This window comes from Apis cerana, linkage group LG5 (assembly GCF_029169275.1).
Source record: "Apis cerana isolate GH-2021 linkage group LG5, AcerK_1.0, whole genome shotgun sequence".
NCBI lineage: Eukaryota > Metazoa > Arthropoda > Insecta > Hymenoptera > Apidae > Apis > Apis cerana.
The window spans coordinates 12,873,164-12,890,715 of NC_083856.1; the positions used below are offsets into that span (position 1 = coordinate 12,873,164).

The window sequence follows — 17,552 nt, forward strand, 5'->3', positions numbered from 1 at the left end:
ACGATGGGATGCCGAGCAGTATTCCAATTGGTCAGTCAAAAGGGGCGCGCGGTTGCTAAGCAACGGCAACACCGCGCGCGTCACCGGCCGGCGTAGCCGGCACCAAACGTTCCTGCCACTGTGGCGGAAAATTGCGCAGAACAACGTCGACTCTCATCGGGTGTAAACGTGCTGCGGTCTTTAAATACGCGATATAGATTCACCGAAGCTTTATTTCTTTTTTTACTCTTGTCTCCTTTCTCATTATCGAATACAAAATCGAAAGAATCCTTTGTGGTATTCTATTTAAAAATTGCGCGCTTCCTACAAAAAACGAACAAATATTTTATTGGAGCAATAGAGTTAAATTTTATTAAAGTAAAGAAAATAAAAAAGAAAAATGGCAGAAGACAAAAATGAAACCAGTCCAAGTGCCGAGGGTGAAAAGCCACCACAGGAAGCGGCGCCGTCGAAGCAAGAAAAAGAAGAGCCAAAAGAAAATAAAGAAGAAGAAAAGAAAGTCGAAGAGAATGGCGACGGTGATAAACCCAAGGAGAATGGCGAAGAGAAACCCACGCCAGAACCGAAGGATATGCGGGCTATAGTACTGAACGGTTTCGGCGGACTGAAAAGTGTCAAGGCTTTGAGGAAGCCTGAGCCCACCCTCTCCGAAGGAGAAGTTCTTATTCGAGTCAAAGCATGGTAAGTAACTTTACAATTTATATATATTTTCATATAATCTATATATTTACTTACAATTCGAATACTTTAATAATTCGATCTGAATATAGATATCGAAAGTAGGAAATAAATATAAATTAAATATAAAGAATTCATCGATTAAATAATATGAATGAATATTATAAATATTATTTTGTGAATATTATTAAAATTATACATTAAATTCTACTAAAATTTGAACGAATCAGATGAAAGGTAAAAGTTAATTAAGATTGATATGACGTTAGCAAAATCAAGCGACATTTTGATAGCGTCTCTTATTCTGTTTGAATATAAAGCAGTTAAATGTCATTAACATTAAAGTATGAATAAAATAAAATAAAGTATGTTTCTTAAACATGTATAAATTTCGATTTTATATCAATGATTGATTACTTCGAATAGTTTTGAATTCTATTCGAAACGATGTTTCGATAGTTCGTTATTGGAATGAAGGTGAATCACTGAGAAGAAAACAAAATAGAAAATATGGTGTCCAGATTCCGATCCAAGCGAAGAGACCGTTACAATACCACTGCATCTTTGAAATTAAGGCGTGGTATCTCTGAGACGTTGATAATTAAAATTTTATTATTACGATATAGAGCATGAGTAATTTTTATAGATGTAAAAGAATTTTGATAAAAACATTTAATAGTTTCGGTATACGTACATCAAAATATTTGTTTAAATTAAAATTTTATTTTACATATTCTTTTGTATAAGAATTTTGTATAAGAATTAATTTTATAATACTACTAATTTCTGACAAAATTTATACTTTATTTTACTAATAGGTTTTTATATTATTATTTCTGTAAATAAATAATAACAAATTTCTGATCAATTTAAAAAAAATTAGAGTAATATAAAAAAATTATCATTTTTTAAAAATATAATTTATGATAAAGTTTTTTCTTTTTTCAATTTTTTTTATATAAAATTAATTTTTTAAAAATTCATTTTTTATAAATTCTTTTAAAGATCCTTTAAATAGAATTTAAAGGAAGTTATTATTAATTTTTGTAAGAATATTATATTTCAATTAAATATTTCAATATTTTAGGATTGCAATATGAAAAATTATTTGCCATATTGACAAAAAAGTCGAGCATTCCTCAAAATGTTATGCAATCCGTACGTTAAATAGCTAAATACATTTATAGAATACATACCTATGTATTCAATATTAATGTATACTTTTATAGATACGCAAAACGAAGTTTGATAAGCTATTTAATTATATTCAACTTTGTTGAGTATGTAATTTTGTCTCGTCAAAATTTATTCGCGCGCACGCGTATGTGTGTATGTTACAAACTTCAATCATGTTGTTATATTAAATATTTTTATATTATATGCGTGAAAATTAACTTAACATTATTATAATATATACATATCATATATATTATTATATTGGAACTTTGATTACACTATTTAATAAATACGATCTATTAATTTAGACATGAAAAAAAGATTATTAGATGGCAAAGTATATACATTTAATTGCAACACATTAAAGAATGTTTTATTTTATGTATTACATTTACGTGTTATATGTATAACATATATTATTCATATTCATACATGATTCGCATAAATGAATTACAAATCGATAAATTAAAAATTTAGAATTTTGAGTTATTGTAATATCAAATAACTGTTTCTATCAAATTTCATTTGTTTTTTTTTATATTTTTAATGTTTTTTTTTTAACTACTTGTTTGGATCTATATTACATTTTTATAAATTATAGATGCTTATAATTATAGATGCTTAATTTACAAACGATAAACTAATCTAAATGTCTTATTAATTCATATAAAAATTAAAAAATTTCTTCGTATATTTATAAGATTTCTATTTCTCTTTTTTTTTAATTGTATGAAATATTGATTTTGTATGCGGAAAATATATAGAAAATTCGTGAAATACTAATATCACTTTTTTTTAAAGAATCTGTTTGATAATGGTGTTGAAAGATATTGAGATGCAAAAAAAAAGTATGTTCGATATATTTCATGAATCTCTATTTGAAGATAGCAATTTCTTTTATTAATATCAGTATTATTATTCTTATATAAGAGTATTATTCTCATTCTTATCATCGTTAAAATTAGTCTCTACAAAACAATTTGTAATTAAATGTTTTTTTATTTGAAAGAAGTTTATTGAAACTATTTTATTTTATTATATTTAACTAAACTATTCGATTTTATTAGATATTTGGAAAAAAGTTAATTTTCCGTTTTATTCTATAAATTTTTTCCGACATATTCGACATAAACAATAAATGTATTATTAATAATACAAAAAAATATTATAAAATTTCTGTATTTTGGTATCAGGGATTTTGTTATAAATTACTAAACTTTAAATATTTTAAATCGAGAAGGTTAAGTTTCTATATATATCTCGACAAGTCTAGTCCAATGAGTGTTTTTTCTCTTTTCGAAATGACCATAACACATAATATAATAGGGAAAGATGGTGAGTTAAAAAGAGATAGAGAACATAAGGGGAGAATCGGATTCGCTAAAGGCGTGCGGACCTTTTCACGCGTGAGTCACGTTTCATAAAAGCGATTGGGATTGATGAGAAAATAGCCCCCATAGAAAGATATCACGCTGCCAATGCTGGGTCGAATGAATTTGTCTGCACGACTATAGACGTTCGTTACACGCTGCTGGCACCCCTGTATGTATGCGCGACGCGCTTGGAGAAGAGTGGTTTCGTTTGAAATCGTTGGGAGAAAGATCCGGGGTACTCTCTTTCTAGATAATTCGATTGCTTTTAGAAAACGATTGACGATAAATATGATCGAAAGAATCTTCGATTATTCAATTAAGAAAATAGAACAGAACTTTATTTTGGGATATTTTTTCTTAAAAAATTTTTTTTTTTTTTTGTATTTTCTAACGATACTGAATCAGTAAATATGAAATAATCTAGAATAATAATCTAGAAAAAGTTATCGTTTTGAATCTAGGAATATCTAATCTATTCTTTATTTATTTAAAAAAAATATTATAAAACAAAGTTTAATGAATAAGTACATATTCTCTTATATGAAAATAAAATAAATTATATTTTTAAATATGAATTTAAAAAAAAATAACTTTGTAAATATCTTATTTCATTTTGTGTACGCACGCGTGCGCACATAATATGAAGATTTTGCAATATTAAGAAAATTTTCTTTTTAGTATTAAATATAATTTAAGTTTCTAATTAAAATAATAAAAAATTAATATGATGTTTTATTTAAAAAAAAAAATTTTTTAAGTATATTAAATATATTCTCTCAAAAATTGATCCAAATTATTAGTCTTTGTTAATCGTTTAAAAAACATTGATATCTATATAATGTATAATTTTTAAAATTATCTATTTACTCTTCAATTTATCTATATATATATATATATCATTAAAAAATTTCTAATTATTTTAAGTTGATTATTTGAAAGATATTTATAATACAAATTAAATCTCATTTTTTATTTATATATGCATATTTTTTTAATTTTTAAAAACAAAATTCTGAAAATATATATTACTGATATATATTTACTTTATCAAGTGTACAATAATCAATTGATTATGAATGGAATACAAGAAATAAAAAAAGAATATAATATAGTAAATTTAAAAGTAAATTAATTCCCTGATTTCTCATTTTATTTTATTTTATTTTATTCTTAAAGATTACTTTTTGTAAATCTGATTCATAAGTGATTTATGAGATACGGGAAGAGTAAAAACTAGACAGGGTACCCTTCTCGAATTTTTTTAGTTTATTTTTATCAATTTTAATAAATTCTTCTTTAATAAATTCTAAGAATTTTTAAAATTTCATTTCTAAAATTTGGATTTTTTAGAAATTGATAAAATAATAAAAGAAACTTTGATCGATCATCATCTTGATTACTTTTCTCTTTCAATTTTTTTTTCTATTATACTTTTTTTAATTTCTCTAAGTTTCTCTATAAGTCTTTCATTAAAAAATGGAATGTATATCAATCGAACATATCGCATTACACTTTATTATGCTAACGAAGATTTTTGTAAATTAAATTGAAATACCGATAATATTAATTTTTTAAACTATATCAATTTTTAACATTTTTATTTTTATATATGCTATCAAATTATTTTTTTTTAATATTCTACGTTTGATGATATTTAATATCTTTCATCAATTTAAAAATAATACTAAATAATAATTAAATAAGAATTAATTCCATTATTTATATATATAAGCAAAGATCATTTTTAATATATCCATCATTTTTCATAGCTCGTATCTATTCCTAGAGTTAATATATTTTAATTTGAATACTTTTCCACACTTATAATTCTTATCGTTTCTCAAAAACGTTCACATAATAGGAAAAAAAAGAAAACGAAAAACAATAAATCATACATGTATATGTATATATAAAAAATATCTCAAAATATCTAGTTTTGTGCATTATGCGCAAGACTATAAATAATAAATTAAAGCGAGGAGAACAAACTCGTATAAAACTTTTTCTCGCTTTCATCCATGTTATTTTCCGGTTGAAAACCTTAACATGAAGAGGAGGTACATTTCATAAGGTGTGTAAGTGTGAAACATTGTCGGGCAGTGAATTAGTATAACGCGATAATTCATCCGCTTGCTTCTCTAAGATGCAATTTTCCACGGTGTGACCGTGCGTGCGCATACCGTGCTTCAACCAGGCTGTGTCACAAGTGAAGCGTATGATTCAGACAACGTGATCTCTGTGATTCTCGATCATGTTACGCATGTACTTATGGAAACCAATCGTTTGTAGTAATCATAATAAATATAATAAATAGCGATACTTTTTTGCCGATTAATATCGTTTCTTTCTTATGTTTTTTAAATAGATTCTCATACAAGTGAAAGTATTTGAAAAAAGAGATTGGAATAAGCTTTAGCAATTAAAACGACGATTTTTTTTTATGGGATATGAGGTTTGTAATTGTGGGATCGAATTTGATGGAAATCTCTCTCTCTCTCTCTCTCTCTCTCTCTCTCTCTCTCTCTCTCTCTCTCTCTCTCTCTCTCTCTCTCTCTCTCTCTCTCTCTCTCTCTCTCTCTCTCTCCCGCCAAGAGAAAAAGTGATTTCGAGAATCTATTATCCCAGAACGAATCCAATAGCGATTCACAAAGCTCTTTCGCGACGAAGTTTAAACAATAGATTTATATACTGGGAAACTACACGCTTTAATCCGCTTATTGTAATCCATTCGTGAGAGCGGGCAAGCACGATTTTAAACTGATTTACTGGACGCATAGGTTAGAAATCGATTTCTTTCGCAATTTATCGGAATCGGTGTTTAGTATGAATTTTAATTGCACATTAAATTCATTATAAGTTTATTCATTATTCTAACAATTTAATTGTTTTAATTGATAAATGATGATTTTTTTTCTATCATTTATATAAAAGAAAGAAAGATTCTGAATAAAAATTTATCAATATAGAGTAAATGTAAAAATATTTTAAAAATATTTTGTTTTTATAGCAAGATTTTTTATTTAAGATTTTAAGAAATTTGTTTTCATTATACGATCGGGATTATTAAAATAAATTCAAAAATATGTATAATGATAATTTTATTAATACAATATTTTAACGTACTGTGTATTTTAATAAAAATATATTTATAAAGATTTTCATGGATTAGTGTGGATTATGTATACGATTAATTATAATGATCTGAAATTATACATCAGAAAGAAATTATACACTTTTTGTGTGAATAAATAGCATTAAATATTTGTCGATCTAATATTTGAATACCAGTTGAGCAAACACTACTCGACCTTTCCAATTCCGGGTCTCTGGAACATATTTCTATGATAAAATTTTTCTTGTTAATATTTTATAATTTGCATAAAAAATATGTAAAAAAACATTGTTAATTAGAAAAACAATTTTTCCTTTCACTATACTTATGTAATATTATAAATTAAATATAATAGAAGAAAAAAAAGAACTAGAAATACATGTTTAATGGTAAAAATACAACACGTGAAGTTTATTATATAGAATAATAAAAAGTTGAACTGTCTCGAAAAATCCTGATTTATTTATAAATGTTTAAATTAAGATTATCAATTTAATTATCGTCCTTTTTGAAGTTGTAATTATTTTTTATGTAAATTTATAAATATTACGAAAGAAGAAACAAACGATTAAAATATAAAATTTGAAATAACTTTATCATTAAAAACTCTAAATCAATATTTGATAATGATTGTATATATAAATATCAACGTTTGATAACAAAAATCAATAGTGCTTTACTGAATTTTGACAAAAATTATGCTGTGTCATAAAATTATTTTATAAAATAATGAAAGAAAATTAAATTCTCAAAAACTAATCATTTCTATTCGTATAACAGAAAATATAATTCATTTAGATTCGTTCATTTGTGATAAAACAATGCTAGAAAGTTATGTCAATATATTCATTCTCTTATATTTATCTACTTAAAAACTCAATTTCGTTTAATAGATACATTCAAATCTGTGTAAGTATAATTCACTTCATGTTGCATGAAATAACGCATGAAATAAAATTCGGATTGGATTATAAGATTATCAAATATTCATTTTTTTGTGAAATTAGTACATATAACTTCATTGAATTTTTGAAATCTATTTTGGACATACAACATTCGTACAATAATCCATCAATATATTCGGTATTTGTGCACCAAGTTTATCAAGCAACCTTTCAATGTGGTTAATGAAAGGCGCCATTATATCTGACTAGCCGAGTTCATCAAATTAACGAGGTCTTAATATCGGAGCTATGGGAAACTGAACGGATACCATTCAACATTCGATATACCGTAATCTCTTCTTTGTGCAAGCCTCATTTCCAACAGATTTTACTGACGATTTTTCTCCGTGGAACACAGGCATATCCTATAGATTTGATGCAAAAATAACTCCGTCCAACATCTGTTCGTTACATTTCTTCCTTTGCGGTAAAGTCGTTGATAACGTGATATGTTAAATTATAAAAATTTTAAAATGATGTTACTTTTTTTTTTATAGTTAAATTTTTTTTCTATTTAATTTCTTTTATTTATTGTATTTAAAATTTTATTTTATTTAAAAAGTTAAATCCAACTATATTATATAAATATATTATTATTAATATAACTTTTATGGATAGTGACAATTTGAGGTGATTCACCTCAAACAAACGTATATCGTGCACGTGTGGTGCACGCACCGATGGATCCATGGGATGTTCGTATTGATCGAACCACACCCGTATTTTCTACACCTCCTCCCATATACAATACGCGCGCGCGCGCGCGCATTCACATATAGCATGCATGCGCACAAAATTCGTAGAACACTATGAATATCCTCCTCTTATAATAAAAATTAAGCTTTGTCTTTGAATTTTGAAATTCTCTGTATTCTTCTGTAGTTAAACATTGCTTTTTCGTGATATATGTAATAATTTTCAAATATTTTATTATTATCTGATTTTTACCTGAGCTTAAAAATTACAAATAGATAAAAAGTAAATATTAGCGATAGTAATATCAGTTGCCTTGATTTTTATTATTGCAAAATATTTATATAATTATTAATCAAAATTGAATTATCATAGAGTTAAACGTATAAATATTATTAAAAATTTTTTACTTATTATATTAAAATTAACCTAAAAATAATTACAATTTTATTTATTTGTAAAAAGAAAAATTATAGTTTTTCTCTTTGATTTAAAAAATAGATAGCAGTCAGTGATATGATTGTGATAAAATAGTTGAATAATATTCAAGCTTCTTAAAGGTTAAGGAACATGATGAAAATGCGACTAATAAAATTGTTTGCGATTGAACAGAAATGACCTTCTGTTGACATTCCGCTACATATATACATACATATACAAATATTGCCACTCATGACTCATAAAAAACAATAACAGCTCGCATTTTGACCCGCAGCTGTTCTTGAGGTGCGTACTTATCAAGAAATATGTATGTTCGTGAAAATGTTCGTAAATATTTTATAATCACTCGACAATTATCACATTTCACAACAAACTCACAAACGAAATCTATAAAAATATTTAATACACAATTAATTTAGATATTTTACTAAAATGTTTAATAATTTTATTAATTTTCGACATTGGCTCGAATATTTTCCACGTTCATGATTATAGAAAAGTAACTGTCCCGTATAATTAGACGCAATGTAGCATGGTCATGGATGATTTACTTGATGGTATATGATTTTAGATTTTCGCTTTCACTTCTCCTTTGCTCGTAATCTTCCATTGCTGATGGACTTATTTGTTGTTTAAGCCGAACGCATATCATTTCAATATAATTTATTATTTATACTATCTTATTAGACGTCAGCACGTATATTTCCACGTTGAATAGATATTTCTTATAATACTTATTAACATATATTATCGTATTAACAGTACAAATCTATTTATAATTAAATTATTGAAATAAGTAATACATTTAGTATATTACGATACGACGCTATCGTGTTAAAGAAGAAAGAAGGTTAGAAAAAGGAATAAATATATTTTTATCATTTTTCATTTATCATTCGACTATTCTAATCAATTAGTCTATTCATTCTATGCGACAAATTTTTTTTCTTTCACTCTAATATTTGAAAAATGACTATCATTTATAATAGGTCTAATTAATCTTGAATGATATGAAAACCGGAAATTCAAAGTAATCTTGAAAGATAAATATTGGTATTCGAAAGCTAAATATTATATTTGAAAGCTGTATCGAGAAACGGAAGTAACTTATCGATTTACTGTATTGGAATTCACGTTTGTTTGTCAATCAACTACTCTAAGCAGTTGAACTACTTAAATTTCATTCTCAAAAAGATAATTATTACTTATGGGTTAATGAAATTGATATAATATTGTTGATTCATATAATAAAATAGAGATAATAAAGTAATGAAATTGAACATGTAAAATATATTGTTAAAAAGAAATTCAAGACAAAAAAAAGTATACATAAATATGTATATTCTATTTCATCTTCAGTTATGCTATGGTATAGTAAAAATAACGTGTCCAAATTTTTTTCCAGAGGATCTGTGCAACGCATAATAAATAGATATAAGTACTTGGCAGTTGCTTTTATAAATAATGGAGAAGGAAACAGAGGGGAATAAAATTTTCGTTTCCTGTGTCCTTTAAAAGTGGAAACACATTTGGCGTTAGTTTGAAAGATCTATTTTTAGTATCCAAAGTGTGTCTGGAAGAAAATTAACTTTTTCCCCTCCTTTGGTCTGACACATTATGTATGCCAGCAATGACACCATGTTGTGAAGTTTAATGTAAATGCTAGTAAGGCGTACAAAGAAAAAAATAATCACATGAACATTTTAATTGTAAATAGAACTAATCTATTTGAAGAAATTGTTAACTACACAAGAAGTTATGAAAATGAGAATTGATAAATATTTCTCTAATGTAATATTTTCAATTTTTGTCTCCCAACAAATTCTAAGAATGTTATAAAGTGATTTTGGAAAAATTTTTAAGCAACAATTATTTTTATTTGTAATTATTTATTTAGAAAATTTTATAATAAACATTTTCAATATTTATTTCTTTGAATATATGTAATATATATAATAATCAAAGTGACTTATAAATTATTAATATACAGAATATACATGTATAATGTACATATCTTCAGTTTTCTCATACGGATCAATTTGTCATCTAATTTAATACGGTTTCAATAAATTCCCCTCAGAAATGTGGTACAAGTTATCTTGAGTTTTAGCATTCGTAGAGGTCAATGCCTGACTCATAGAAAAAGGTAGGGAAACCACCCATTGTATGCATTTGGTTCAATCGTGACTCATATATATATATATATGTAAACACATATATGTGTAACAAAGTCGATAAAAAGTAACAAAGAGTTTCTATATCAGCATTCTCGTTTGAAAACAATTGATAATGGCGAGGTCATCTGTCATGTAAAATATAATAATTTTATATATTACTTGTTTATATATTTTTTTCTACGCTGTTTTCTCTGCCTCTGCGTATTTTTCCATTTTTCCAATATGATGATCTTTGCGAAATTATAATATCTCTTAGCCAATTGACTTTAAAAATTTTGTTTTTCATTACATTTGTGATAAAATTCTTGAAATTATATAATTAAACATGACATATAAATAGAAAATATATAAATTGTATATTCATATTATTTCATATCATATTATTGTATATATTTCATATTAAAAATAACATAGAAGAATTTTCTAAGATTAGTAATTCTACAATATTTGCTTTTCTAGATTTATAGATACATATATATATACTAGAGGATAGATATGTACTAGATATATATCCAGTATACGATCATTTTGTAGCAATTTAATCAATCAATACGTTTGTTAAGAGTAGTATCTTGATTTGTGTTCAACGCAACACGAAAACAGAGTCACAATTGTAAAGCGACTCGTAAACAAATTGTTAAACGTTCCCAACGTCAGAAAAACGTTTGATATAACGTTTTACTTGGTTGAAGCTTGCCATAGCCAGTTTTCCAACTACTTATATGTTTCACTCTTGAAATACGATCCTTTGTACTAACAATTGTACTACTTATACGATGCCGTGCAAATCCCATTAAGTCTGTCGCACGCCACGCGACTAGTAATATCTTATTCCAGATCAAATAGCATGTTATTGGAAATTTACCAAGTTAAAATTTCATTCTGCGGTTAAAACATTAAATTTAATTTTATGAATCTTCTTTTCTTCTTTTTTTTTTTGACAAAATCAATATATTAAAATATATCTTGAATTATGATTACTTATTACGATCACAACTATGAAATTTTTTTTAATCGAAGACAATAAGTTTCTACGTAAAAATATATTAATTATTATGAATTATCATTTCGGTTATGATATTATCATTTTTCTTTTGAAGATAAATGATAATCATTGGAAAAAAATTAAACAAAGAAAAAAATATATAAAATCGATTCAAGTACAATGTTTTTATTAGTCATGATGAAAATTGACGTGCGATATCTACTTAATTTAAACTGTTATAAGAATCGGCAAACTGAGCTGCACTTTGATCACAGGTTGAGTGAATGATATATATTGTATTATCGTCATATATATATATATATATATGTACATCGAGTCACATGAGTTTGTGCGTGCGATTTCACTTGGAGGTATAATTTCGCAGGCGCCTCGATGTCTTCTCTGTCAATCGATCGAACGTTCCTTTCGCAGATACCTATCCGACTGCCATCTATCACGTAACAACACGTAATAGTAATTGAACGATGTAACGAAGCAACACTGTTCTTCCTAACGATACTCTATCAAGTTTTTCTTTTATGTTCTTGTACACATGATTGTCAATGTCATCATGTGGCTCATGTTAATGTATGAGCCTCGTCACCACATATTAATTCTTTTATTCTCTTCATTGTACTCACATATTCTCTTTTTTTGTGTTCGATTCCTCACGTATATATACTTCCTTCCGATCGACGCGTTCTCTATTGTAAAGTTTTGTAGAAAGATAATATCGTTCAAATTAATCACTAGGTTAGGTTGTCACTCGTTTCAAAGAATTCACAATTAAAAAAGAATTTTTAATATTATTCAAAATTATTTAATATTAAGTTAATAATTATAAATATTTATATCGTTGATATTCTTATATAATACTATAGTACTATTGCTTTTTAAATTACAGAAATTTTACAAATTTTTAAATATATATTTAAATTATAAAAGCAACGTTCTCTTTTTGTTCTTTAATTTCTTTATTTGGTCGTTTTTATTTTTTCTTTCTTTTCTTTTTTCTTCATCTTTCTCACATTCTCGATTCTTTTCGCTTTTTTGATCACTAAAAAGACCCAAGGTCTATCTCTCTCCCTATTTGCTAGCTGTCTTCTTTCATTCGTGCACATGGTGTGCGTGACCCTGGGGTGCGTTGTTGCATGTCGCCATCCACGATGGTCGCCGTTTCTCCTCCCGTACAATTGGTCGGTGCCCCAAGAATGGAGAAAATTATTCCCTCCAATTCCATGTAATTTAAAGGAATTAAGCGATCGCGAACCGTGCCCCACGTAGTCCCATAACTCGTACAACCTTTTCCCTTTATCCTTTGCTGGGAATTTGCTTTATTCTAAGATCGAAATAAATTCTATTCAACAGTTCTTCGTGGTTAGCATTTCACGTGTGAGAAATTAACAGAAGAGTTAAAAACCAAGTTTTATAAATCTTTACGAAATTTTAAAATTTAACTTATGATTGTTTGTGAGGTTATGAGATGTATTTTATTAATTACAAAAATAAAAGTTCAATGAACTTTAACGAGTATCTTCGATCAAAGAATTAGTTTTTTTTTATTATCCAGAAATTAGATTTCGAATTTTTGCTAGTTTGATGTTCCCGTTTAATTTTAGCGCTAAATTCAAGCTTCGTTTCAATTCCGGTATGCATTTTATGTTACGTTATGCCCCAAAAATTCCGTGCCATTATAAAACGAAAGAAGAATAACTAATCCTAATTACGAAATCCAGAGAAAAAAATCATATTACAAAATGTTACAACTCTCACAAAATTGTTTCACGAGTATAACTTTCTAGCGCAGTTATTTTAAAATAAATATTAAATGAATGAGTATTTACTCAGTTTTTTTTTTTTTTACCATTATCTCTTTTCTTTTGTAAAGGGATAAAGGATTGAATCGATAGGAATGACCGATTATTCGATATCTTTATCATCAGTAAATTCGATTATCTGAACATTAATGAACGAAATTTCTACTTACTTTCTTAACATTTAAATTTTCATAATTTTTTTATATTACGTTTTGACAATAATAATTATTTAATAATAAAACTTCTATAATATATTTTACATTGAAAGCAATGTGACGATTTCTCGACAATTTGTTATCGACCTTGCGTGACATTTCTCGATTTAAGTGTAATGATTCATTGTACTGGTTATTCTCAGAAAATTATGTGACACATACAAATTATCGATAAAGTTTTATGATACATCTGAGAAAATGCTAACCACGTCTCTGAAAAAAAAAAAATTTTTTCGAACTATTTAATAATAAAGAATAATCATCTTCCGTAACAAACATTATGAAACATATCTATTTCATAATTCATGCAAAAAAATATAATAAAAAATTCTACGATCTTATTTTACTCATAAAAAATAAAAATTTATATAAATTATAATAAAAATAATAATATTAATAAATAAATAAAAATTTTATGCGTTTGATATCTCGTACATATTTACGCGATATTAATTGTAAAATAAAAGTAAAGGCCATAAGAGATGAAAGGGACCAAATAAATTTATTATTCGCATACTTCAAATTTCTCTATCCTTCTATCCTCTATGTGTATTTGTAGAGAACTGAGTAATCCCCTACTGATAGGAGAGACAATTACATTATCCCATTTCCGTTCGAGACAACTGTACAGCAGACTTCCAGGCACTTCTCATCTCTTTCTTTCTGTGTATGCCTCTTTCAATCTCTTTCTCTGAGTTACTAAGTGCCATTTCTAATTTTGGCTTTTTGCGAGGCCAAGGACAGCTGCGTTTGTCAGGTCAGTCTACCTGAAAGTAGTAACCACAACGAATATTAATCTAAATAAAGAGAAAGAAACTTTTTTTAAAATGTTTTCTACTTGAATTATAATTTCGATAATCATATCGTTTAAAAATAAATTATAAAATAAATCATAAAAGAATTTTTTGCCATATTAAAATATACATTTCAAAAGGAAGATTAATATCGAAATCGAGCATATACTTGTAAAGAGTAAAATTAAATAAGTCTGTTTCAAATTTTTCCAATCCCCAACAAATATTAGAGTTCCTACAAATATTAGCATCCCGAGATGAATGTTGCGCGTGAATGCATGTATATGAGATGAAACGTTCCGTATGTGTGCACATCATTAGGTCTCGGCTACAATGGGCATTGAAGCAACAGACGATACGACGAATATTATTTTTGTTATTATGAGCTAGATAAAGTTGGGGCTGTGAAAAATTTATGTTTGCTGGTACAAAATAACAAATATATCTCTAACATTTCTTCTCATTTTCTGCTTTCTTTCTTACTTTTAATATTTTTAATAAATTTACAAAAACTAAATTATTTTGTCGTTGTTTCTACAACTTCAGTTTAAATAAACAACGCAATTTTTCAAACTCAATTGAAGTTTGAATTTGTATTCTGTTTCGAAGGAAATTAACTTAAAAGAATCATTACTTCCTTTATAAACTTGATAGAAACTCGAAAGCGTACTTTCCAAAGGTCAAATAAACAAATAGATTTAGATCAGTAAAATAGTTTCACGTTACACGAATTCAAGCTTCTTAGAGTTAAAGCCTATTTGGCCAATGTTATTAACGCAGCTTTAGTTAGCGATTTAGAAAGGGCTGAAATAGAATATTGTGAATGTGTATATGTAGTTTTGATGCAACTGTTGTGCGTGCGTTTCGCCTTGTACAAATACACGTGTGCAGTTAGATCGAGGTTTCTGCCAACCCTATGCACTATACGGGCGACAAGCAAAAGGGTAGATCGAGGCGCCACAACGCCTAGACCGACGACGCCTGGCGTCGCACGCAATGCACGACTGGTGGTCTCTCTCGCGACAAACACGCCGGGAACCGTGAAACAACGTCGGTACACGCTTTATCAGAATCTTCTACGGCATCGACACTGCCTTCGTTCATATGGCTTCCTGGAAAAACGGCGCGAATACTATCCACGAATATTTTATCTACATCGATTACCATTTTTCCACTGCTATTACGTGAGAAATGAACAGACGTACGTACTATATACGTATGTACTTGCACGTGTATACGTACTACGTATATAATATAATGAACATTCGAATTTGATATTTGATATAATTTTAAATTATTAAATTTATAGAATATGATAAAATACAGCATTTTTTAATAACGTAATTATTTTGAATTTAACATTTAGAACCTGATAAATTGCATTAAAAGTCACGTATATCAGATAACTTTCGTTCTTAATTAGCGTTATCACTACTAAATTAACCGGGTTAAAAATAACGCAGTTATCAAGCCGCAAAAATTAACTGTTGTAATATAATTGTTTGCAATTTTATAAAACATATGAAACATAAGGTTGCAATGATAAGATTAGGTTAGATTTCTTCCAAAATCATCAAGATAACAAAATTGACGAAAACCTATATTAGAAATAGATTTTATATCGATACATGATAAATGTAATCTATTTTTTCCATTATATTACATTTGTTATAGCAATAGTATATTGCATAGTATTAAAAAATAATAACATACGTAGCCAATCTATTATCGATTGTATTCACGGTTCGTGCACGTACAGTAGATTGGTTTTAATTGCGATGATTTATTTGTCCGACGAAACTTCATTTTATAAATAAAGTAATGGAATATTTTTATTACATATACGTATATATATATAATTGTTAAATTTGTTTTTTAAAACTTATATCGCAAATTTAATTCTGTAATTTTCTTATTTCACGTGTGTTTCCTTTTTTTAATAATAATTCTTATATTTTTACAGCGGACTAAATTTCCAAGATTTGATGGCGAGGCAGGGTGCTATTGATTCCCCACCAAAAACTCCTTTCATTATGGGATCCGAGTGCGCAGGTGATATCGAGCAAGTTGGCGAGGGCGTGGAGAACTTTAAAGTAAGTGAACCAAGTGAACTCCTTCAAAATTATGATACATTGGTCTCCAAGTTGTTTTAACAATAAAACAATAAAGAAATTTTAATTATTCTGAAATAATTTTTGCACACGTTTTCTTACGTGCTATCTGTTTCCTATTATTCATCTAATTTTTATTAATAAATTCTTTTTTCAAGCGTTTATCTTTTTAAGCGTTTCATTTAGTTACTTTTCGATATATTTTTAGATTTTTATTCATAAACAGTAAATTTAACCAATTATACTTTTTATAATATTATTAAATGTTGATATATTAATAATTTCTTTAAGAAATCTCTCACTTTTTTCCCCCTTTCCTTCTTTCACTTTTTCCTTTTAAGTCATCATAAGATACAAGAAAAAACCATCAAAGGAAAAGATCTCTAAACCGCCCGTCTCCATCATCAGGCAAAGAAAAAAAGATTGTTCTACTCTTAGACAGAAAATATCCTGCGGCGTAACAGCATATCCAAAGGAAGATTCGTTCTCGAAATAGTGTACACTCTTTCCGCGTTCAACCCGTCGTCCTTGAATTTTTCACCCATTAATTCTTCCGTAAGGGTGGAGTTCCACGATACTTTCTCGGCTCCGTGAATCGGTATACATCACAGGAAAACAGCTTCTTTTTTCCTTCCTTCCCTTCTCTTTTCTCCGTTTCTCATATCTTGGGGTGATCTATTTTTAGGACTGGCACAACTCCTCGAGGTCATGCGAGGGGGATACCATGTTTAAGACTTTAGGGTGTTTCAAATGTACGTGTAAATGACCGACGCCAGAGCATGCATATAGCGCGCATATGGAGCGTACGCGTGGAAATGAGAAACTTTTCGAGATGGAATATTTGAGCTTGCAGCGTCTCCTAACTCAGACCTTTCCTTCCCCTCCGACTTGCTTCCCCGAGTTCTTGGCATTGTTGCATTTATATGTGGAGATACATCTCTCTCTCACTCGCTCGCTCATTCATTTACTTACTCCTTTATAGAATAATCTGCTTCGTCGCAGCGGTTCTCATCTAAACGTTATCGATCGAGTTATT

General features: G+C 27.7%; 1 protein-coding gene and 2 long non-coding RNA genes across 3 annotated transcripts in view; 2 read left to right on the forward strand and 1 right to left on the reverse strand.

The window, feature by feature from the left end:
* The window catches only part of LOC107998670 (synaptic vesicle membrane protein VAT-1 homolog-like), a 27,539-nt gene continuing 9,987 nt past the window's right edge, over window positions 1–17,552 (forward strand). The window contains exons 1-2 of the mRNA XM_017058054.2: window positions 1–681; window positions 16,369–16,498. Of these exons, the coding sequence (XP_016913543.1) occupies window positions 380–681; window positions 16,369–16,498 (432 nt within the window). The 5' untranslated portion in view covers window positions 1–379. The remainder of the gene's footprint in view (window positions 682–16,368; window positions 16,499–17,552) is intronic.
* Window positions 5,003–6,501, forward strand: LOC133666141 (uncharacterized). The gene is made up of 2 exons (XR_009829864.1): window positions 5,003–5,508; window positions 5,593–6,501. It is a non-coding gene; the product is annotated as an uncharacterized LOC133666141 (long non-coding RNA).
* On the reverse strand, window positions 10,291–15,746 carry LOC114577549 (uncharacterized). Its single transcript, XR_009829863.1, has 2 exons — window positions 14,129–15,746; window positions 10,291–13,824 (listed from the first exon to the last, which is right to left on the reverse strand). It is a non-coding gene; the product is annotated as an uncharacterized LOC114577549 (long non-coding RNA).